At 39.3% G+C, this 25,759-nt stretch overlaps 2 protein-coding genes across 3 annotated transcripts in view; one reads left to right on the forward strand and one right to left on the reverse strand.

The window, feature by feature from the left end:
• Nucleotides 1–6,722, reverse strand: part of msh4 (mutS homolog 4) — a 42,069-nt gene extending 35,347 nt beyond the window's left edge. Inside the window, exon 1 of one of the 2 annotated variants that reach the window (XM_062040569.1) lies at nucleotides 6,248–6,721. In XM_062040569.1, the coding sequence (XP_061896553.1) occupies nucleotides 6,248–6,437 (190 nt within the window). In that variant the 5' untranslated portion in view covers nucleotides 6,438–6,721. Of the gene's footprint in view, nucleotides 1–6,247 lie in introns of both variants that reach the window. The other variant, XM_062040570.1, reaches the window with a different exon arrangement.
• A 92-nt stretch (nucleotides 6,723–6,814) lies between these two features.
• Nucleotides 6,815–11,726, forward strand: vcpkmt (valosin containing protein lysine (K) methyltransferase). Its single transcript, XM_062040571.1, has 5 exons — nucleotides 6,815–7,114; nucleotides 7,212–7,325; nucleotides 9,792–9,864; nucleotides 9,946–10,065; nucleotides 10,175–11,726. Exons 1-5 carry the CDS (start codon nucleotides 6,858–6,860, stop codon nucleotides 10,283–10,285), a joined length of 675 nt encoding a protein of 224 aa, XP_061896555.1. The 5' UTR covers nucleotides 6,815–6,857; the 3' UTR covers nucleotides 10,286–11,726.
• The last annotated feature ends 14,033 nt before the right edge of the window (nucleotides 11,727–25,759 follow it).

Consider the following 25,759-nt stretch of genomic DNA (forward strand, 5'->3'; position numbering starts at 1 on the left):
CTTAAAAGAAAAGAAGAACACAAAGAGAAGTGTTCTACAGTCAGCTGCACGCGTCTATGACCCACTCGGGTTCCTGACACCTTTCACAGTCAGAATCAAGTGCATGTTTCAAGAAATGTGGGAGAGAGGACTCTCCTGGGACGAAGAGCTACCACCTGACCTGACTCAAGAATGGCAACAGTGGTGTTCAGAACTGCCCCAGCTACACCAGCTCGCCATACCAAGGTGGTATCGAACAGACATGCAGCCAGATAATAAAAATGCCCTAACACTACATGTGTTCTGCGACGCAAGTGAAAGAGCCTACAGTGCTGCAGCCTACCTACAAGGTGAATCGTCAGATGGAGAACCTATAATGAGCCTAGTCGTTTCCAAATCCAGGGTGGCTCCTCTCAAGAAAATGACACTGACACGCCTGGAGCTCATGGGAGCTGTGATTGGAGCGAGACTAGCCAACAACTTGATGATGACTCTAAAATTGGAACCAAATCAGATAAGAATGTGGACAGACTCTATGATTACACTGCATTGGATTTGCAGCTCAGCTCAGAAGTGGAAACAGTTTGTTGCAAACAGAGTGACCGAGATCCAGTCACTGACCAACCCTGAGAGATGGTCACACATCCCAGGGAAGATAAGTCCAGCTGACCTCCCCACAAGAGGACAAAGTGTTGAAGGGCTGATACAGAACCACCTATGGTGGAACGGGCCCAGCGTTCTGACATCAACTGATCAGTCAGAGGAGACTGAAAATGACAATGTTCCAGACAAGGTGAATGCAGAACTAAGGTCCAGCCAACAGATCACTGTGCAGCTCGCTGCAAATGATACAGACCCCACTGAACCGGTGTTAGAACTGGAAAGATACAGCAAGCTGAAGAGAGTTCTCAGAGTGACAGCCTGGATAAAGAGATTCATAGCCAATGCTCAAACAAAATCAAAGAAAAAAGGAGAACTAACTGCTGACGAGTTCTTCAAGACAGAGATCACTCGAAGATGGAAGTACAGACGTAGACTCACGACCAGCTTCTGGAACGCCTGGCGTAAGGATTACTTACTGGACTTGAAGTCAGCACACCGCTGTGACACACCGACACCCACCCCACTAAAAGTGGGTGACGTTGTACTCATTGGAGAGGACAACACCCCCAGACAAACCTGGAAACTGGGAAGAATCACATAACTGTTTACCGGCCGAGATGGACTTGTCAGGTCGTGCATAGTCCGCACTCCCTCAGGGACTTTGCTAAGAAGACCTATTCAGTTACTGTACTGTCTTGAGATTTAGATGAACGTAGTTCATGGGGGGAGGATGTTGTAACTTATGGGTTATATAGTTCATGTGTAATGATCATTCCTAATTTGCATGTTTGATTTAATTGCTGATAAATTGATCTATTAATATTTACAGCTAAAAATAGTTAAAAGGGAATTGATTTGAATTATACATGTATTTGATATTGATTATTTGAGAAACACTGACATTGAATTGAGTTGTTTCTACTCAATAGCCTAACAAAGGGTAAACTAAAAGACTGCATGTTCCACAATGCATTGCGGCAAACCGGATGTTAGAAAGACCGGGAGCAGGTGCATTGTGGTTGTTGAGATGAGAATTACGAGTTTACGGGTGATGAATGAATGACAGATAACAACATATAAGGATCGTTTTGTACCGTTTGTATCCCCATTTTTTTCTTATATAAAGTTCAACTTTATTACACATTTCGACGTCCTGTCCAATACTTTGACCGTAGTTAATCTACAACCACCTCAAAATAATGCGACCCCGATGTGACATTAGGAGGCTTATTTAGAGCCAACAATTTGAGAAATCAGACTAATTTAGTGCATGGACACATACTGACTGCTACAAGGGTAATGTGACCCTGTCCTCAGTAGTCTTGTAGAGAGCAAAGTTGTCTCGCCCACCTCATTTGTCATTAATATGCATTTTTTTATTGCTTTATCAGTGGTGTGCCATCAGGGCCAGCAAGGCCTTCTCTGCTGGCCTAACATAACAAGAAATCATGATCATAATTAAAGATACAATTATTTTTTCATTTACTTTCCCTTAATATCTAAAATTATTCATGGGGCGGTATAGCTCGATTGGTAGAGCGGCCGTGCCAGCAACTTGAGGGTTGCAGGTTCGATCCCCACTTCCGCCATCCTAGTCACTGCCGTTGTGTCCTTGGGCAAGACACTTTACCCACCTGCTCCCAGTGCCACCCACACTGGTTTAAATGTAACTTAGATATTGGGTTTCACTATGTAAAGCGCTTTGAGTCACTAGAGAAAAGCGCTATATAAATATACTTCACTTCACATATTCTCTTCATGTCATATTATGCTCATTCTAGTGCTGTGGTTTTTGGTTTTAGTTTGTATCCAATCAGAATTCAGCTAGCTTGTGTTGCCATGGTGTACGAAATCTGCCAGACGCCTTCAGAATCAACAATGCAGGTGTCCGTGCACTGTCAGTGAACGGGGACATACAGTGATAGACAGTTACGATTAGGGATAATACTCGAAACCGGTTTTCCCGGTTGTTCGATAAGAAAAGAACCGAGTCCTCGGACTCAAATACCTTTTTGAGAATCGGTACCCGTTATCGAGACCACTATAGTAAAGAAAAAGAGTTGGTTCTTTATTCGAATCCCTCGGAACGAATCCCGTCCCGACCAGAAATGCCCCTTGAGACATCACAAGAAATTACGTCACGTAGCTCAGTCATTAGGCGCAGATAGGGAAAGCAGGAAAAACAATGGACCGCGCTCCAAGGTGTAATAAAGTTCAAAACAAAAGGTATAATCCAATGAATAACTTTACTGAGAGATTTGAACAGGGTACAAACACATGACGAACACTGTTACGACCAACCGGAAACATAGCAACCAGGCTAGCAACGCACCTCCTTTACGGCAGCTGTCGCAACGTTCTTAAAGCAACCGCAGCACATACATATTTATGACATCTCCTTTTTTTAACTTTTGTTTTTCTTTCCTTGTAAACAAAACAAAATCACTCTGTATATGTGTTGTCTGTCTAATTATAAATAATGCAGACAAGACGTGTTGGCTGAGTCCTTGACATTTACTTTCACAGCGTGCCCATAAACTCATTCTTAGCTGCCGGTGGCAACATGCAACAACACTTTTTGGGGCTACCAAGCATGCTTGTCACTCCCGTTGCATGCTGGGTAGTGTAGTTGTTATTTTCCCTAGCTCAGGGGTCGGCAACCCAAAATGTTGAAAGAGCCATATTGGAGCAAAAATACAAAAACAAATCTGTCTGGAGCCGCAACAAATTAGAAGCCATATTACATACAGATAGTGTGTCATGAGATATACATTGAATTGAGATGACTTAAAGGAAACTAAATGAGCTCAAATATAGCTACAAATGAGGCATAATGATGCAATATGTACATATAGCTAGGCTAAATAGCATGTTAGCATCGATTAGCTTGCAGTCATGCAGTGACCAAATATGTCTGATTAGCACTCCACACAAGTCAATAACATCAACAAAACTCACCTTTGTGTATTCACGCACAACGTTAACAGTTTGGTGGACAAAATGAGACAGAAAAAGAAGTGGCATAAAACACGTCCTAGGAAGTCGGAGAAAGTTATACATGGAAACAAACTAAAGGTGAGTTCAAGGACCGCCAAAATTAGTAGGACAAAACGGTGCTCGCCAAATACTCGAATCAGTGAAGCATGTTTAATACAAACAGTGTGCTTTATAACAATTAGGGAGGTTTGTGTCATGTTTGTCCTCCCACAGAAACCATACTAAAACAAAAAAAAAGGTTTTTTTCCCCCTCATCTTTTTCCATTTTTCATACATTTTTGAAAAAGCTTCAGAGAGCCACTAGGGCGGCGCTAAAGAGCCACATGCGGCTCTAGAGCCGCGGGTTGCCGACCCCTGCCCTAGCTCATAACATCACATCTTTCCCCCTATAAAGAAAGATTTTAACTCAATAATTTATTTCTTTTTTTAGCTTTAACTTTTCATTTTTTAGCATTGTAACCACATTTGCAAACAACTTTTCTCTTCATAGAATTTTCTTTCAATAAAGAAATAAAGTGCAAAAATGTCAAAGCATCATAACAAACAGTTATGTCAAATAGCAGCAGAAGTGCACTTTTTGGAGAGCTGTATTATTTTAAGTTTGCCCAAGGGACTGATTTTATTTAACACTATATTATTATTTATACACCTATAGTGATCACAGAGACAGGTTGTTTTTGTGTTACTGTATATATTTGTTTTTCTGAAAAATCCCACTTAATATACTTTGGGTAACAACAGTCAATATTTTTTTTTTTTTTTTTTTTTTTTTAGGGGGGTAGCAGTCAATATTTATTTATTTATTAGATTTTATTTTTTTCTTATATAATAAAAGTGAGCTTTTGTCAAACCAAATATTGTGTGTTTTTTTCCATATACAACAACCTATCTGGACTCGATAAGAGAATCGATAAGGAATCGGTTCGATAAGAGGATTTGATTATAAGCTCGAACTCGATAATTTCTTATCAAACATCATCCCTAGTTACGATAGCCAATCAGATCACTAGTTGTTGTCAGTAAGGCCTTCTAGATGGCCTCACGTTGAACGTGACATTTACCCGTCCTGTAATTGGATACGCGGATGAATTAGAGCAGTGTTTTTCAACCACTGTGCCGCGGCACACTAGTGTGCCGTGAGATACAGTCTGATGTGCCGTGGGAGATGATCTAATTTCACCTATTCGGGTTAAAAATATTTTTTGCAAACCAGTAATTATAGTCTGCAAATTATGTGTTGTTGTTGAGTGTCGGTGCTGTCTAGAGATCGGCAGAGTAACCGTGTAATACTCTTCCATATCAGTAGGTGGCAGCCTGTAGCTAATTGCTTTGTAGATGTCGGAAACGGCGGGAGGCAGTGTGCAGGTAAAAAGGTGTCTAATACTTAAACTACAAATAAACAAAAGGTGAGTGCCCCTAAAAAAAGGCATTGAAGCTTAGGGAAGGCTATGCAGAACAAAACTAAAACTGAACTGGCTACAAAGTAAACAAAAACAGAATGCTGGACGACAACAAAGACTTACTGTGGAGCAAAGACGGCGTCCGCAATGTACATCCGAACATGACATGACAATCCACAATGTCCCCACGAAAAAGGATAAAAACAACTGAAATATTCTTGATTGCTAAAACAAAGTAGATGGGGGAAATATCGCTCAAAGGAAGACAGGAAACTGCTACAGGAAAATACGAAAAAAAGAGAAAAAGCCACCAAAATAGGAGCCCAAGACAAGAACTAAAACACTACACACAGGAAAACAGCAAAAAACTCAAAATAAGTCAGGGCGTGATGTGACAGGTGGTGACAGTACACTTACTTTGAGACAAGCGCTATAGTGATGCATGCTTGGTTATGGTTTAAAGTCATATCCAACAATTGCGACAACGACTTTTTACTGTCAACTGAGTTTCGTTTTTTTAATGAGTTCTGCTGATGGTGTGCCTCCGGATTTTTTCAATGAAAAAAATGCGCCTTGGCTCAAAAAAGGTTGAAAAACACTGAATTTGAGAACACATACAGTTGAGAGACAGTTGCCATAGCTAATCAGATCACAAGTTGTTGACAGTAGCTGTTCTGTTACAACTAAAAGTTGTAAACTGTTGTTGTTAAAGTGTGTCATGCTTGTCATTAAATTAACATTGTTACATGTGTATTTGTCGCCATCATGTGGTCAGGGCAGTTAATATATCTTTGAGAAGTGTGTACATTGAATCAAACTTTATTGACCGGAAGTTGCACAAGCCAAGCAGAGAAATGTACGGTATGTTTTAACTGCTGATGCGTTTTAATTTATTTTTAAATGCGCCAAAAAATAACCCCGTTGTGTACACTGTTAATGTGATTCAATACACAGTAGGGTGTAAATGTGTTCCTGTATAGTATTTCCCCAGCAATGATCATGTGGAGACATCAATTATGGTATTTTGAGAGGTAATCATTGAAGTCGGACATCACTGAAGGCCTAGGTGGGAAACGCACGGCCCGCCACTGTGCTTTATGCACGTAAACTATAAATATTCACTATAAAACGGGTTTTGTGTTAACATGTGTGGGTGTCTGGAACAGATTAAATTCATTTACATGATGTCCTATAGGAAAAACAAGTCAGTTTTCTACAGACCCTTTGAAATGGGTTAATACCAAAAACCGAGGTATCACTAAAATTACCTGGTGCTGGGCGAGGTCGTGATGGACCACTGCTCGAACGAGTACTGCCTCCATCCGAGCTTGAAGCTGATACTGGGTTGAAAGAAGTGGTTTCATTCAACGCAATTGTGTCAACTGGAGTAACTTCACAAGTCTGTTCATGTTCTGAAGTGTCACTAGTTGCTATCTCTTCTGTGCTGCTACGAAACATCGTAAATGTCAAATTTTCTCAGTATATTATATATATTTCCCAGGTTGTTGGTTCAGCTGCGCATAATTACATTCTCAAACGTTAATATGCAATTAAAGACACGTACAACGGAGACTTTTGTTAGCTAAAAAGCTAACAGCCGCCATGACATCTGGCGCTCGCATCTGCGCATGCTCGTCAAATATGAAATTAAAAATATTAGAGAATTTTGTGAGTTTATCATGACCTACATTATATACTGTAATTAATCCCCCCCACACCTCTCGCCAAATAACAAAAAACAAAAAAACAGAACACGCCACGTTATAGCAAACATGATGACACGGCAAAAACACACACATTCTGTCCCATTTAACGCGTAGCACTCTTATTTTGAAAATACCAAATACCAACTTCCATTTTCTCGCCGGCTGGACTAACATGGCGGCGTATGGCGACCACAACAACTATTTTGTGAGAGAAATTGAGAAACACGACGGCTCCGTCTTGAAGGTTAATCAGTGTCATATGGGGGACGTTGGTTGCGTGGTTTGGGATGCCGCCATTGTTCTTGCTAAGTATTTAGAGACGAAACTATTTCACGAACCATCTTTAGGAGTTAACTTGTGGGCTGGTCGAAGAGTGGTGGAGTTAGGGGCAGGCACTGGGGTAGTGGGATTGATGGCAGCAACACTCGGGTGAGTTAATAAGATAATACAATTATACGCCTTACTTTTGTGTATTAGTTTACCCACCTTACACATACTTCGTGTTTTTCTGAATTGATTACTACAGCGCTCATGTTAGTGTGACAGACTTGGAGGATCTACAGAGCCTCCTGAACATCAACATCCAAGACAACCACACACTCATCCATAATGGATCCATAACTGCCAAGGTACTAAAATGGTTTGTACTAATATATTTTATATTTAATATGGTAGAGTTTGTCTCTGCCCCCAAAGTGGGGCCCGCAGGCCAAATTTGACGCGCCGTGTTATTTCGTTTGGCCCGTCAAATGGTGGCTACCAAATTGAATACATATTCATACTGGCCCCTGTTTGATTGATTGATTGAGACTTTTATTAGTAGATTGCACAGTACAGTACATATTCCGTACAATTGACCACTAAATGGTAACACCCAAATAAGTTTTTCAATTCAACTTGTTTAAGTCGGGGTCCACGTTAATCAATTCATGGTATAAATATATACTTTCAGCATAGTACAGTCATCACACAAGTTAATCATCATCAGAGTATATACATTAAATTATTTACATTATTTACAATCCGGGTGGTGGGATGTGAAGTGAAGTAAATTATATTTATATAGCGCTTTTCTCTAGTGACTCAAAGCGCTGTTACATAGTAAAACCCAATATCTAAGTTACATTTAAACCAGTGTGGGTGGCACTGGGAGCAGGTTGGTAAAGTGTCTTGCCCAAGGACACAACGACAGTGACTAGGATGGCGGAAGCGGGGATCGAACCTGGAACCCTGAAGTTGCTGGCACGGCCACTGTACCAACCGAGCTATACCGGGTGTGGGGGGGGGGGGGGGGGGGGTGTTTAGGTTTGGTTGATATCAGCACTTCAGTCATCAACAATAATATCATCTGAGAAATGGACATTGAAACAGTGTAGGTCTGACTTCGTAGGATATGTACAGCGAGCGGTGAACATAGTGAGCTCAGAAAGCATAAGAACAAGTATATACATTTGATTATTTACATTTGATTATTTACAATCCTGGGAGGTGGGATGTGGTGGGGAGAGGGTGTTAGTCTAGGGTTGTAGTTGCCTGAAGGTGTTCTTTTAGTGTCAAGCTGCACAGTCATTGATGGCATGTTCGCAAGGCTACACTGAAAAACGTCAGTAGGTTTTACTGTAAAAACTTGGCAGCGCAGTCACCAGATATTTACTGCAAAATCATCAGTAGTACAATTTTTCCATTTACAGTAATGCACTGTAAAAACAAGGACTGTAGATTGTACAGTAGCAGCTCGGTCGCCAGATGTTTGTGGTAAAAATAACAGTGGTACTGTTTTTCATTTCATAGTAATACGAGTGTGAATGTTGTCTGTCTGTGTTGGCCCTGTGATGAGGTGGCGACTTGTCCTGGGTTTACCCCGCCTACCGCCGAATGCAGCTGAGATAGGCTCCAGCACCCCCCGCGACCCTGAAAGGGACAAGCGGTAGAAAAATGGATGGATGGCACTGTAAAAAATGGCCATAGATTTTACGGTAAAAAAAAATTGGCAGCTCAATCACCAGAATTTAACATAAAAACAACAGTGGTACCGTTTTTCAATTCACAGTAAATTGATGTAAAACCCACTATAAATATAATGTTAAAATTCTGGTGACTGAGCTACCATTTTTTAAAATTGTAAAATATATAGATTTTTTTTACAGGATGTTAGGGGACTATCAACAAAAAAAAGCACGTATAGTCGCCGAGAGGCTGAACGGGGTAAACATTTGTACCCGCCAGACGGCCTGGCATGTCCAAAAAGGATTTCTTCAATGTTGTTGCATTTTAAATATTTATTTTGCTTGAAACAATAGTGAAAATAACTTCCCAAACTTAACGTGTCTATTAATACATTTTATCAAACTGAATGTGCTCTATCAAATTAAATGTGTTCTATCAAAGTGCTCTAAATACAGTCAGCAAAGTATGACATCTCCTGTCACCCTCTCACTTCCTCAACAGCTGATATTACTACTGCTGATGTACTACACTCCACGTGACTCACAACCCCACCAATCACCAAATGACAAGCCAATTAGTCAACACAAGAGAATACACCACAAATAATATAAGTAACCTTAGCTGGCACCTACACAGGGTAACTAGTTTTGTTTGAATTTGAGACCCCTGCTCTACAGTAAAGTTGTGATTTCTGACGCTCTATGGAAAATAATAATCTTGGTTGCCATACTTTGCCCACGTACTATAATGAAGACCTAAACACTTCCAAATTTAGCATCCTCCATATGTCTAATCTGTCCGGGTAAAGGTTGAAAGCGATCAGATAAAATATCTAGGAAGAACTGATTACAGAACAACACCTAGAATTGGCGAAAAACTGCAGAAAATGACTGTTTTGAATCTTTTGAGGTCAAAAATGCACATAAACGATGCAGAGTTGCATGTTAATTGAATTACGCACACAACTTATATTTAAGTATGCCGGTATGAGGCTAAATTCCTCACTGGTGGTGCTGTTTGGCCCAAAAACTATTGGCAGATTTTCACTTTTGGAGGCAAACGTTTGGGCACCACTGATCTATAGGGTTTATATCTGCACTGCATGTACAACACATTGTATATTCTGTCCACATGTGTTAGTTAGAGATTTGTTTTCCAGGGGTGAAGATGTATCTGATTTCCTGCCGTTTCCTGACTATGTCCTTCTGGCAGATTGCATTTATTACGAGCAGGTAGGGTTACATTTAGACTGACATTTCCCTCAGTTTCACTATATCCACAATCCGTCATCAATAACTTAAATTTCTGCACAGTCGATTGCTCCATTGACAGAGACCTTGAAACTGCTTGCTGGACCAGAGACCTGCATCATCTGTTGCTACGAGCAACGCACTGAGGGCATCAACCCAAAAGTGGAAAGGCAGTTTTTTGAGGTGAGAAAAAGCGTAACTATGTTTTGTATCGCTGAATATATGAATGTAAAAATGTATATTTTTCCATTGGTCCTATTGGTCACTGTGGTCCTTTATTTTTGTCCTATAGTTGCTGCAACAAAGTTTCCATTGGGAAGAAATCCCTTTGAGCAAACAAGACCAAGAGTTTAGTAGTCCAGACATCCACATTCTGCACATCCAAAAAAATGAAAGCTTGTAAGATGACATTTGTGTATGAATGAAAAATCAAGTAGATTTCAGTAAATAGCTAATTATTTGGGTGCTGTGTTTAACATATTTTATAATTATCTGCAAGATAATAATAATAAAAGATAAGTGGTGATAGTTTGATTGGCAACACAAAAAATTGGCCCTAGTGTGTGAATGTGAGTGTGAATGTTGTCTGTCTATCTGTGTTGGCCCTGTGACGAGGTGGCGACTTGTCCAGGGTGTACCCCGCCTTCCGCCCGAATGCAGCTGAGATTGGCTCCAGCACCCCCCCCGCAACCTCGAAAGGGACAAGTGGTAGAAAATGGATGGATGGAAGTCATGTGAGTGATTTCCACTATAGTCAAAGCACTGCCTGGTTTGAACACATGGGGGTGCTAAAGGCCACAAAAATACAAAGGGGTATATTTTAGTTATTTGAACGCTTGCAATAAACTGCAATTTTATGAGTCAGAAATGTATTATTTGTTGCATGATTGCAGTCTGTCACGTGACTACCAGGATTAGCTTCTGTGATCATAAGCTATAGTCTAGCTACATTCTTCTACTTAAATATGTACTCCAATATTTATTTGCTTAAGCGTATGCCAACTCTTGTGCCAGTGCTGCTGCCCGTCTTTTTTCCTCCGAGTAAGGGAAATTATTTTATAGGCGTAAACCATGAAGTACGCCACACACTCCCACAGGCATGCAAGGGCCTCTTGCAGTCAGTCATGCGGCTTACTGTGTGCAATGCTGCACTTTAATGCAACAACCAATATGGCCCCCAAACTGTTGTCGCAATTAATACTAAAGAGAATTCAATGCGGCAATACTGGTCTGTATGCACAGCCTGCTCACATGACCACCTGTGTGAAGTTGCCCCCTGCTCCCCCCATTGCAAATATTAAGAAACCACTGCCGTCTGTGCTGGTTTGTGCCATAATATTTTTCGTTTGTGTTGTTAATCACAAAATGATTCCCGAGCGCGGCCACCGCTGCTGCTCACAGCTCCCCTCACCTCTCAGGGGGTGAACATGGGGATGGTCACATGCAGAGGATAATTTCACCACACATAGTGTGTGTGTGACTATCGTTGGGATTTTAACTTTACTTAAAGTTTTAAGGTAATTTTTAACCGTGTTCAAATCCCACCAAACTTATCCTAAATGTGATGTGCGGATGGATGCTGAAAAGCCAATACCACAAATGTGTGTGAATAATAAAATGTTAATAGCTTATAGGCCTGCAGTGACTAATGGAATAAATTGATTAATTATATTTTAAGAAGATTTGATTCATATTGTGTTGCTTTGATTAAGTGTTTAATGAGTCTAACTCATAACATTTTATGAAATCCAAACCACATGGGGTGCCCAGAACTAAAAATATGTGAAATTTGTTTTCGCACAGCCACTGCAAAGGAGTGCACATGAGAACGGTGGTGTGTGTGGGCTGTGATCGTTTTTTGTTTTTTTTATTAATGCACACGTGTGAAATTTCAATGTTGATTAGGGATGTGCGATATATCTGGTTTTCTTTCCGATCCGATACCGAGTAAAATTCTGGCGAGTATTGGCGATACCGATCTGATACCAATACTTTGTGCAAATATACCTAATGTGTCTGTTAAATAAAAAATAAAAAATAAAGTTTTTCAAGTGTTGCTGCTCTTGGGGAATCAATACACAATTTAAAACGAAACAATATTAAATCACAGGGTGAAACAAATTATGGCATTATTCTGCATTGAATGTGTTACCTTATTTATATTCATCTTTACTGTACAGTATGTAGTGTCTCCAAATAGCCCACGATAAAATGATACATACACTTGTTTTATAATGCGAAGTGACTCAGTTTAATAGCCAGTAATTTTATTGCTTGTGCATTACTTATTAACCTAGGCTAAGAGTGTCCGCCCTGAGATCGGTAGGTTGTGAGTTTAAACCCCGGCCGAGTCATACCAAAGACTATAAAAATGGGACCCATTACCTCCCTGCTTGGCACCCAGCATCAAGGGTTGGAATTGGGGGTTAAATCACCAAAAATGATTCCCGGGCGCGGCCACCGCTGCTGCCCACTGCTCCCCTCACCTCTCAGGGTGTGATCAAGGATGATGGGTCAAATGCAGAGAATCATTTCGCCAAATGTGTGTGACAATCATTGGTACTTTAACTTAACTAAAGAAAAAGTAGTCCCCACCAATCGTGTTTAATTTAGACAAAATCTCAATGATTTACCGTAATTTCCGGACTATAAGCCGCACCTGACTATAAGCCGCACCAGCTAAATTTAGGGTAAAATACAGATTGCTCCATATATAAGCCGCACCCGACTATAAGCCGCAGGGTTTTGATGTGTAATTAGCGTAGTATATAGGGGTTCCTGCTACCACGGAGGGGATTGTCGGGACAGAGATGACTGTTTGGGAACGCAAAGCGTCCCATTTATTAACAATAAATCTTTCAATCATTCAATCAAACTTTCACATCTTTGACATGGCGAACAGCATTCGTGCAGAGTACAAATAATACAACGGTGCAAAGTAATACAAAGTGCTCGCCTGTACGTTATCAAAATAACCAAAGTCAGTCTTTAATCATTGTGTCATCGTCTTCCTCCTGCGTACTAAAACCACCGAAATCCTCTTTGTCGATGTCGGAGAAGAACAGGCCGTAAATAAGCCGCACCCTTGTATAAGCCGCAGGGATCAGAACGAGGGGAAAAAGTAGCGGCTTATAGTCCGGAAATTACGGTAGTTACTTTACACTGTCTTCCTGGTAATGGTATACATTATCTTAAATAGCTAAAGTATCAAATGTACTGATGTTTTGATTTGAGAATTGATATTATGGCAGAAAGATCTGGTATTGGCGGTATCAATGTTTTAGTATAGATCCCCACATCACTAATGTTGATTTGTATTTATCAGAAAAAAGAATGAAGGTCATAGTAATAAATGTTTTGTTTATTTCAATTACTTTTCCCTACAATACGCGTTGAGACCAGAAATGTTTTATCCGATTAATCGATAAATTACTAAAAATTATTGATTGCTGCAGTTAATAAAGCCATGAAAGGTCTACTGAAATGAATTTTTTAAATTTAAACGGGGATAGCAGATCCATTCTATGTGTCATACTTGATAATTTCGCGATATTGCCATATTTTTGCTGAAAGGATTTAGTAGAGAACATCGACGATAAAGTTCGCAACTTTTGGTCGCTGATAAAAAAAGCCTTGCCTGTACCGGAAGTAGCATGACGTCACAGGTTGAAAGGCTCCTCACATTTCCCCATTGTTTACAATGCAGCGAGAGCGATTCGGACCGAGAAAGCGACGATTACCCCATTAATTTGAGCGAGGATGAAAGATTCATGGATGAGGAACGTGAGAGTGAAGGACTAGAATGCAGTGCAGGACGTATCTTTTTTCGCTCTGATTGAACTTAAGTACAAGGGTTCATTGGATTCCACACTTTCTCCTTTTTCTATTGTGGATCACGGATTTGTATTTTAAACCACCTCAGATACTATATCCTCTTGAAAATGAGAGTCGAGAACGCGAAATGGACATTCACAGTGACTTTTATCTCCACGACAATACATCGGCGAAACACTTTAGCTACGGAGCGAACGTGATAGCATCGGGCTTAAATGCAGATAGAAACAAAAGAAATAAACCCCTGACTGGAAGGATAGACAGAAAATCAACAATACTATTAAACCATGGACATGTAACTACATGGTTAATGCTATCCAGGCTGGCGAAGCTTAACAATGCTGTTGCTAACGACACCATTGAAGCTAACTTAGCAACGGGACCTCACAGAGCTATGCTAAAAACATTAGCTATCCACCTACGCCAGCCCTCATATGCTCATCAACACCCATGCTCACCTGCGTTCCAGTGATCGACGGAGCGACGAAAGACTTCACCCGATCATAGATGCAGTCGGCGGCCCGGAGACGGAGGAAGTCAAGGTGAGGTCGGCGGCTAGCGCGTCTGCTATCCATCTCAAAGTCCTCCTGGTTGTGTTGCTGTAGTCCGCCGCTAATACACCGATCTCACCTACAACTTTCTTCTTTGCAGTCTTCATTGTTATTTAAACAAATTGCAAAAGATTCACCAACACAGATGTCCAGAATACTGTGGAATTTTGAGATGAAAACAGAGCTTTTTGTATTGGATTCAATGGTGTACCAATACTTCCGTTTCAACGATTGACGTCACGCGCATACGTCATCATGCATAGACGTTTTCAACCGGAAGTTTAGCGGGAAATTTAAAATTGCACTTTATAAGTTAACCCGGCCATATTGGCATGTGTTGCAATGTTAAGATTTCATCATTGATATATAAACTATCAGACTGCGTGGTCGGTAGTAGTGGGTTTCAGTAGGCCTTTAAAGCCCAAATGTATTTTTGACAGCACCAACATTAGGGACAAGTTTGGTGAGATTTGGATAGTGGTGGGGTGTGGGGGCTGGGTGGTCAGAAAATGTATTTTTCAATGACTTAAAAACAGTTGGTTTGCTTGTATGCATGTATTACCTCTAGACCCTGACTACTCTTTTTTTTATATTGGCGTCAATGCCTTACACCAAGGGTACCCAAACATTAATTTTCCGAGCAAATGTGATACATAGATTTTTGCATGTCAGCTTTATGTTTTTAGCAGGGTTGCTTGACAAAAATCGGACAGATAATTATGGGCTCAATATGAATAATCATGACGACATACCGATTAATCAGATAACTCATAAATGAGCAAATCAATCGCTCCTTTTCTCTTGTGCGCGTGTTGCAAACTTCCCCTGAGCTTATTGTAAACAAGCATGGCATTGATCATGTAGGACTTCTTCACTGTTTCAGAAAAAGACATTCCGCATGCTTTTTACACCAAATGTTCTGCAAACATTCCGTGAGGAGAAAAAACCCCCATCACACTTCAACACGTCACACCACCTGAAACGCCAGCATTGCTACTTTAGTGTTTTGAAAGGCTACAAAGACGCCTGCTCTGCAAAATAAGTTTCCACAAAGCCAGCTGCAAAACAGGTTTGCACAAACTATTGTAAGTTATCCATATCGGCCTTGAAAAGCTGGAAGTTATTGGTATTGACTTGAAAAAATAAGTCTTGCATCGTCCATCAGTAGTATTTAGCGTCAACGTTTCAAATGTTTTTGTTACTTTACACCTATGTGCTCTATTAATGTATTTGTTAAATAATATTGTATTAGTATAGTATTTATATGACCACTTTGGACACCCCTGCCATAATGTACACTGACAAGTGGGTACAAAGCTGTAGCCAGTCAGTGTACATTTAACACCTTCCAAGCTTGCACTAATGGTTTAAGTATGATCCATTGGCTCTGATAATATGTTTATGTAACCCACAGGAATTAATGAGTCCCTAAACATATCATGGGGGATCATTTATCAATTAGGGAATATTGTTCTGCAAACCTATTGCACAACTCTCGGTGAAATTATTTAGAATCTGGCATTTCCCTGATAAATTCCAGTTAAAGTACCAATGATTGTCACACACACACTAGGTGTGGCAAAATTATTCTCTGCATTTGACCCATCACCCTTGATCACCCGCTGGGAGGTGAGGGGAGCAGTGGGCAGCAGCGGTGGTTTGATTTTTAGTGATTTAACCTCCAATTCCAACCCTTAACGCTGAGTGCCAAGCAGGGAGGTAATGGGTCCCAATATGTCCTGATGTCTATAAATAATTTCCAGCAGTGTTGTGATAGTCTTTGCTAATTGGGTGAGCACTACCGGGGAATACGGCGACTCAGGCTCTCAGCAAATAAGGGCAGCTTTTAGGCATGTGTGTGTTAGTGGTTGTGTTGTTATTACACACACTCTCTACTCTAAACACACTGAACATGTGCGGTACATGCAGTCTGCCAACTGGTGCTGTCAGCTGAAAGAATTTAGAAGAATAAATTGGAATTTACCAGCACACCCCAAGTCTTTATGAATAACTCAAGAACATGGAGTGAAATAAACTAATTCATTGTTGAATTGGGGGTTCTTTTGTGCAGCATCGCTGCATAGATGCATGTAAGTTACTGTATACTGTATATATAAACCTGTTATAGAGATACAGTAGTACCTGTTTACAAATAGTATGTTACATCCCTTGCACATTTACATTTCTGTTATGATTGCACAATATAATAATGGATTCGATTTATATAGCACTTTATATAGCCCATAATTAATATTGACAAGACACAAACATACTGTAGATATATTTTTACTGCATCTTATTGACATTTTATTGTTTTCTCTACATTTCTATTCATATTTTATTCTTGTTTGCATATAATTTCTCGGGCAAGCGTCTCTCACTGCACAAACACATACACAAATCGACTCCTCCTACTTTTTTCTTGCTTTCCTCACATTCATCCAATCCCCAGTCAAATCAAAATAAGGGAAATTACCAATGCTATTAAATAATATAAACAGTGTGCAGCTGCAGTGTTCATGGACTTAACACATACATTTAAGACAATTAATCACAATGTTTTAACGAATTACAACGGTCTTGAACTAGGTATACTTAATCAACAGCAATCTAGGCAAACACACATCTATGGTGCTAAAAATATTTTGTGGCGTACCCCAGGGATCAATACTGGGACCAAAATTGTTCAATCTCTAAACAACATTTATAAAGTTACAAAGGACTTAAAGTTAGTATTATTTGCAGATGACACGACTGTGTTTTGTTCAGGAGAGAACACACAGAAGTTAATACAAATAACAGAAGAAATTAACAAATTAAGAAGATGGTTTGACAAAAACAAACTATTTTTGAATCTCAGTAAAAGTAAAATGATGCTGTTTTGTAACAGTAAATTGTAAATTCAAACACAAAAACAAATAGATTAAATTGACATTGACAGAGTACAATCTATTTAATTTGTGAGTGTAATTTAATGGATGATAAAATTAACAAATAAAAAATATACAAAATAAGTATCACGTGTCAAGAAATATGTCAATAATGAAAAAAACTAAATATGTTCTGGACCAAAAATCGCTCCATATTCTCTCCTGCTCGCTAGTGTTATCATATCTGAGTTATTGTGTAGAAACATGAGGAACAAAATACAAAAATATGCTTCATTTACTAACCTTGTTCCAAAGAAGGTCAGTTAAAATAATACATTAAGCTAGCTATCGAGAACATTCAAACTTTATTGAATCAAAAATATTAAAATTTAATGATTTGGTGCATTTGCAAACAGATCAAATAAATGTACAACAATTCTTTCCAATAAAAAAAATGAGAAATAAAACCTTAGGGAATTGTTTTTATTAAAAACATTTCTATGCATGAACAACACTTAAAACCTTTAGTGTATCAGTATGTAGAATTAAATTATGGACTAGACTAAGCAAATAAGTCAAATATTGAAATCTTGTTCATCTCATTATGTGAATGAAAATGTATAAACAACAATTTTTCCTGAGAACTTTATTGATTATTTATCTATTAATTTATTTAAATTGTGCTACAATTTGAGCACAGGATGTGAACAAACAAGTGTGTAAGAAAATGTGCTGAAACAGAAAAGGGGTAAGATTAAATAAGCTTTGCTTCTTTCTCCTCTTTTTCAGACATATTGTAATGAGAAATTGGAAATATGTGATTGTGGAAGTTGCCTTCCCGTGGGTACTCCAGACCACCAAGCATTGCCATGCGAGCCCTTTTTTCTTGGTTATAATTTAGTTTTAATGTCTCAATGTCCATGGGTTGCTTTCCAGCAATTGTCTTGTGTCTCTCTGTCAGACTCGCTCTCACTCTCCCTCCAGCTCCAACGACATCTCTCCTCCCGGTTGCTGCTTATACGAGCGACAAGTGATTAGATAACAAGACCCAGGTGGGCCATCTACGCACCTGTCGCTGACTTTGAGGCCGGTCCTGGCACACCCAGCTTCGATGCTGGCCACGCCCTCCTCCACAGAATACGTTCACAGCCTCACAGTTAGAAATTATAGTATTTAAAAAAAAACATGTTTATCCCAGTCCTTTGAAGGGAACCACAACAAAGAAACTGAAGATCCACAGGTTGCTGATCTCTGACCTACGATATGCACACACACTTATTTTACAAAAGAGGACAAATGCGTGTAGGAAAGTGTGACTGTGCTATTGCACTACATCATCGTCAAGTCACACAAAGGAGCTTTTGTGTTGTAATCATCGTCATCATGCTCCCGAGCCAGGAGTTCGTAGAGTCTCTCTCTCTCTCTCTCTCTCTCTCTCTCTCTCTCTCTCTCTCTCTCTCTCTCTCTCTCTCTCTCTCTCTCTCTCTCTCTCTCTCTCTCTCTCTCTCTCTCTCTCTCTCTCTCTCTCTCTCTCTCCGCATAATAACTTTTACAATTTCTATCAGTTTCTACTGGTGTGGTGTCAGCACACCAGTACAAACTGGTCCCCCACTGAGGACACGGCATGAGGCGGGGGGGTCACAAGCCCAGGACTAAAACTCAAAATGCATAAACCATTCTGACCAGCGCAACAATTCTATTTTGTAGTATCATGTAGCTAACACCCTTGATTTTTATAAATCGCACATGACCACATATTAGTAATAATTCATTTTGAGTTTTGCTGGAGTCCTGGCAAGTAATGGCAAAGAGGAAAAGTGTGATGACAACTATAGAACTGCAACCGTCCCTTACAGTTACAAACCTAATTTAATTAGGAGCAATACAATTAAATATGATGAATTAAATGCAGCACATCGGCCACAAAAAATATAACATTTACAGGTAAGGTTGGGTATCGTTTACATTGATTCAGAACACTGATGCTTCAACGGTACCCAAACTGATACTTAAAAAAAACGTAAAACAATATATATTTTTTTTTGTTAAATAAAAATGTCTAATTTAAAGTGGCTGTTTCCAACTTGCTTGAAGTTGCTTTTTTAAAAACCAAAACATATAACAAGAACACTACTGGCAAACCTATGTTACTATTAGTAGTTTAACTGAACACATATATACACTATATTGCCAAAAGTATTTGGCCACCCATCCAAATGATCAGAATCAGGTGTCCTAATCACTTGGGTGTATACATTCAAGCAGTTAGGCATGGAGACTGTTTCTACAAACATTTGTGAAAGAATGGGCCGCTCTCAGGAGCTCAGTGATTTTCAGCGTGGAACTGTCATAGTATGCCACCTGTGCAACAAATCCAGTCGTGAAATTTCCTCGCTCCTAAATATTCCAAAGTCAACTGTCGGCTTTATTTTAAGAAAATGGAAGAGTTTGGGAACAACAGCAACTCAGCCACAAAGTGATAGGCCACGTAAACTGACAAAGAGGGGTCAGCGGATGCTGAAGCGCATAGTGCAAAGACTTTCTGCACAGTCAGTTGCTACAGAGCTCCAAACTTCATGTGACCTTCCAATTAGCCCACATACAGTACGCAGAGAGCTTCATGGAATGGGTTTCCATGGCCGACCAGCTGCATCTAAGCCAAACATCTCCAAGTCCAATGCAAAGCGTCGGATGCAGTGGTGTAAAGCACGTCGCCACTAGAGCAGTGGAGACACGTTCTCTGGAGTGATGAATCACGCTTTTCCATCTGGCAATCCGATGGACCAGTCTGGGTTTGGAGGTTGCCAGGAGAACGTTACATTTCGGACTGCATTGTGCCGAGTGTGAAATTTGGTGGTGGAGGAATTATGGTGTGGGGTTGTTTTTCAGGAGTTAGGCTTGGCCCCTTAGTTCCAGTGAAAGGAACTTTGAATGCTCCAAGATACCAAAACATTTTGGACAATTCCATGCTCCCAACCTTGTGGGAACAGTTTGGAGCGGGCCCCTTCCTCTTCCAACATGAATGTGCACCAGTGCACAAAGCAAGATCCATAAAGACATGGATGACAGAGTCTGGTGTGGATGAACTTGACTGGTCTGCACAGAGTCCTGACCTGAACTCGATAGAACACCTTTGGGATTAATTAAAACGGAGACTGAGAGCCAGGCCTTCTCGCTAACATCAGTGTGTGACCTCACCAATGCGCTTTTGGAAGAATGGTCGAAAATTCCTATAAACACACTTCGCAACTTTGTGGACAGCCTTCCCAGAAGAGGTGAAGCTGTAATAGCTGCAAAAGGTGGACCGACATCATACTGAACCCTATGGGTTAGGAATGGGATGGCACTTCAAGTTCATATGTGAGTCAAGGCATATATATATATATATATATATATATATATATATATATATATATATATATATATATATATATATATATATATATATATATATATATATATATATATAATATTTTTTTATAAATTTTTATTGAATAAAAAATTATTGTTTGTCCAAGAATTAGTCTGACATTCATGCTTGTCACTCACTGCTGTCTCGTTCACACAGACTAGATCTGACCAATCTAGGTCTATAAGCACGAACTGATGAAGCCTACTCGGATGAGAGGCGAAACGTCTTTTAAGACAAACCAAACAGTCCAGTTGCGATCGATTGAATGCCCTGAGATGACAATGACCTAGATGAATGAGAACATTCTTAGACATGTACCCACAGGGAGCTTGTGCACATATACCAAAGCAGTTATGATACAATATACATGAAATGATAGCTAGTGTTAGTAGCTAAACTATGCTAAATCAGTATCATTAGCTACATACGGGCAGGTTTACGTGCTAAAAGGCGGGATATAATGCTTAAAACTAGGGATGTCCGATAATGGCCTTTTGCCGATATCCGATATTCCAATATTGTCCAACTCTTTAATTACCGATACCGATATCAACCGATACCGATATCAACCGATACCGATATCAACCGATACTGATATTTACAGTCGTGGAATCAACACATTATTATGCCTAATTTGGACAACCAGGTATGGTGAAGATAAGGTCCTTTTTAAAAAAATTTATAAAATAAAATAAGATAATTAAATTAAAAACATTTTCTTGAATAAAAAAGAAAGTAAAACAATATAAAAACAGTTACATAGAAACTAGTAATTAATGAAAATGAGTAAAATTAACTGTTAAAGGTTAGTACTAGTGGACCAGCAGCACACACAATCATGTGTGCTTACGGACTGTATCCCTTACAGACTGTATTGATATATATTGATATATAATGTAGGAACCAGAATATTAATAACAGAAAGAAACAACCCTTTTGTGTGAATGAGTGTAAATGGGGGAGGGAGCTTTTTTGGGTTGGTGCACTAATTGTAAGTGTATCTTGTGTTTTTTATGTTGATTTAATTAAAAAAAACAAAAAACAAAAAAACGATACCGGTAATAAAAAAAACGATACCGATCATTTCCGACATCTCTACTTAAAACGCATTAAAAGTGCAAACAACTCCTTTAATTACTTCAACAATATAAATACAATTATAATAAGTAATAAACTCAATAAAGAGAAATACAATCCACAACAAATTGCAACATTACAGAACATGAATGAATGCGCACAAAAAATTACTTTAAGTTGTTGTGTATGTTGGTACTTAGAATTCCGGGGGTTCTTGAATGCAACTCGCTCGCCGGGACCCTGATTGGAGCATAATGAGGAAGTGCTTTCTGGCTGTTGAAGTTAATTTTGCGGTGATGAAATTTGGCGTGACAGTGGACAATAGAGTGTAAAAGAGTGTCAGACTACGTTTGCTTACTTATAAATAGTATTTAAATTTTTATTGCTGCAATAATACTTGTAAGTAATATTACAAAAATACCTCTTAAACGCCACTAGGTTACAGTATCACTCTGCATTCCTGTTCAAAGCAAGCATGTTTACTTTTGTTGCTGTATCAAACATTGCTTAAAATTCCTCTGCAAGTTATTACAATAATTCTAGTGCTGTCAAATGATTAACATTTTAAATAAGAGTAATCACAGTTTAAACATAAATTATTCATAATTACTCCCTATTTGTCAAAAATAAATGAGTTATTTTTGACATTCCATAATAATTTTATGATGGTGACAGTTTGATGAGTTGACATTACTAACATGAGTTCCTATGGAAAACATTGTGTAGGACAACAATGTTGTGCGATGTGACATACAGTATCCCGGCATTTAGGACTAAAATATATAGAGCCTTGACATGTGAGCACTGCTGCCTATGATGATGCTCTGTAATTACATGCTGACTCATCAAACATGCAGAATGTAGTTAGTGTTGGCTCGCTTTTGGAGCGGTTTTGGAACATCTTTCATGTTGTCATTCTGGCGTGTAAAAGGTTGTGTGTGATCGGGAGTATCCAGCCAACATTCTTTTGAAATTTAAAATCAAGAGTGATGAGGAGGTTATGTTAAGCCAAAAAAAGAGCTGCTCCAAACAAACACGCCATTTGCACTTTGTCTCGTGTGAGCAACCTCCCGGCCAAAAACTGAACAAACAAAGTTTTCACTTCTCTTTTTTTAGGAATAGGTGATCTTTGGGCCAACTGTACTGCACTGTGGCTTCTGTTTCAAACCAAGACTGATAATGCTCTTGTATGACATACTGCTGTGTGTGATTGTGCAGGTGTTCGGTTTGTGTGTGTGTGTGTGTGTGTGTGTGTGTGTGTGTGTGTGTGTGTGTGTGTGTGTGTGTGTGTGTGTGTGTGTGTGTGTGTGTGTGTGTGTTCTTGTATGTTTACCCTTCTTGAGACATCAACAAGGGAAAGTACCTTCCATATGAGGACCGGTGAACAAGTTAAGGCCGAAATCATGGTCCCGATACGGAAAACCATTGCATCTAATAGAGAATGTCTCATTTGCACCCCTGGTGGTGACATCTATCAAAATTAGGGTGGTCCCAAAAATAAGGGATTTTTCAAAATGACTGTGTGTCGGTTTTAAAAGTGCTCCCCCTCTGGTCAACATATGAAATAACAAGTGTGTGTAAAAATTTGAAATGCGCCCCCTTTGGCCAAAATTTATATATATATATATATATATATATATATATATATATATATATATATATATATATATATATATATATATATATATATATATATATATATATATATATAGTGTGTATATAGAGACATACTGCAATAACTTGAAGTTAATAATGGTAAATGGGTTATACTTGTATAGCGCTTTTCTACCTTCAAGGTACTCAAGGTGCTTTGACACTGTTTCCACATTAACCCATTCACACACTGATGGCGGGAGCTGCCATGCAAGGCCCTAACCACGACCAATCAGGAGCAAGGGTGAAGTGTCTTGCTCAAGGACACAACGGACATGACGAGGTTGGTAGAAGGTGGGGATTGAACCAAGAACCCTCAGGTTGCTGGCACGGCCACTCTCCCAACTGCGCCACACCGTCCCTAATAATGAAGATTAAAAACCAACTACAAACAAAACATTTTAAAAAACTACTAATAACTAAAAGCTTACCTTTTTTATTGGTATATAGTATGTATATGTTAATAATGTTGTAAATACAAATCTTTAAATATCTAGAAAGGGTGGTCCTAAAGAGGCATTTTTCAGAGTTCTCAAAAAGGTAACAAATACAAGAATGTGTGTGTGTGTGTGTGTGTGTGTGTGTGTTACAGGTGAATAAACACAGTCCAGTCCAGGGACCAACACGATCGCAGAGCAACAACAAATGTCAGGTTTTCACATAAATAGAATCTGTGATGCTTCAAAGGAGAATGCAACTTAAAGAGAGAAGAACAACACAATATTTGGCTTGTAAGAGTCACCACAACCGTACTGTATAAATACTGTACTGTATTCAATTGTATCTTCTTTGCATTTTAACTGGTCATGTCTAACAAGTTATGATCATCCTCTTGGGAAGGTATACTCAAACAGTGGTAGGCGTACCACTCGTGGCAGAGTCGTGTATGGACAACTACAAAAATGGCGCCATGTTGGACACCAAGGATGTGTGCAGCTGTGCCTGGAAGCATGCAATAGCAGTTGTTGTGACGTTGTTTTCCTGACGAAATAAAGCAAAAATAATAGGTCTAAACATAGTTATAAACATAGTTCGGCTAAAAAAACTCAATAACACATGCTTTTATTTTGAGAAAGTATAATTTTGGGGCAATTTTGCATTTGTATTTGATGCACTCATGCAGTGTTTAGAGAGCAGGCTGTCACAATACGCTCCCAAGGGCGCAAAAAAGCTAAAAAAAAAAAAACGGAACGGCCAAAAATAAACGTATTACCCTCATTTTGCCAAAACCCTTCTTAGCTTTGGACCAACAATTACAGAGAAATTATGATTTATATGTGAAGTACGTCAGCTGTGTTGGCTGCCTCCAATGTACACTACCGTTCAAAAGTTTGGGGTCACCCAAACAATTTTGTGGAATAGCCTTCATTTCTAAGAACAAGAATAGACTGTCGAGTTTCAGATGAAAGTTCTCTTTTTCTGGCCATTTTGAGCGTTTAATTGACCCCACAAATGTGATGCTCCAGAAACTCAATCTGCTCAAAGGAAGGTCAGTTTTGTAGCTTCTGTAACGAGCTAAAGTGTTTTCAGATGTGTGAACATGATTGCACAAGGGTTTTCTAATCATCAATTCGCCTTCTGAGCCAATGAGCAAACACATTGTACCATTAGAACACTGGAGTGATAGTTGCTGGAAATGGGCCTCTATACACCTATGTAGATATTGCACCAAAAACCAGACATTTGCAGCTAGAATAGTCATTTACCACATTAGCAATGTATAGAGTGTATTTCTTTAAAGTTAAGACTAGTTTAAAGTTATCTTCATTGAAAAGTACAGTGCTTTTCCTTCAAAAATAAGGACATTTCAATGTGACCCCAAACTTTTGAACGGCAGTGTATTGTTTGTAGTCACAGCGTTATATGTCTGGGCTTTCACTTTTGCTTTTATGAATAATTCTTATAGGTTTCGCTGTAGCGAGAATTCATGGCTTCCTGATTTTATTGTCACCATATGAACATCAATGCTACTTTTTACTGCAAGATTGTTAGTTTACTTTGGATTATTGGTGACACATGCAGAAAATGTGCAATTTTGTCGGGCAAGTGTATTAATTCACGGTTACTGAGAGTAAGATATACTAGGTGTCCCATGTGTATGTACTGTATGCTTGCTTACCTCGCACAAGAAACTTTATTGGCACTTCATTGGCCTTCCCAGCTAACTTTTACTTTACATATTTTCTCTGATGCGACGCAAATGTTTCCTGCATTTTTGGCGAGTGTAACGTCAACATGACGCACGATAGGGCGTGTTTACACGGCAAAAAACTCTTCAATTAAAAGAAAAGTCTAATGAGGAAGTGCTGTGTCTCTTAGCGGTGGCTTCAAACTAATGTCAACATGGTGCCCTGTCGTCACGTGAGAGGCTTTTTTACAAATCATTTAGGAGATCGTCTGAAAGCGAGTTGTCCATACTCTCTCTGTAGACGGCTGTGCCACTGGTGGTATGCAGGCCTCATATAGTGGTACACCAAAAT

Source organism: Entelurus aequoreus, linkage group LG03 (assembly GCF_033978785.1).
Source record: "Entelurus aequoreus isolate RoL-2023_Sb linkage group LG03, RoL_Eaeq_v1.1, whole genome shotgun sequence".
NCBI lineage: Eukaryota > Metazoa > Chordata > Actinopteri > Syngnathiformes > Syngnathidae > Entelurus > Entelurus aequoreus.

Coding starts and splice junctions, on each gene's coding strand:
- vcpkmt (XM_062040571.1), top strand. CDS start 6,858: ATGGCGGCGTATGGCGACCACAACAACTATTTTGTGAGAGAAATTGAG. Junction 7,115..7,211: donor TTGATGGCAGCAACACTCGG/GTGAGTTAATAA, acceptor TGATTACTACAG/CGCTCATGTTAGTGTGACAG. Junction 7,326..9,791: donor ACTGCCAAGGTACTAAAATG/GTTTGTACTAAT, acceptor TTTGTTTTCCAG/GGGTGAAGATGTATCTGATT.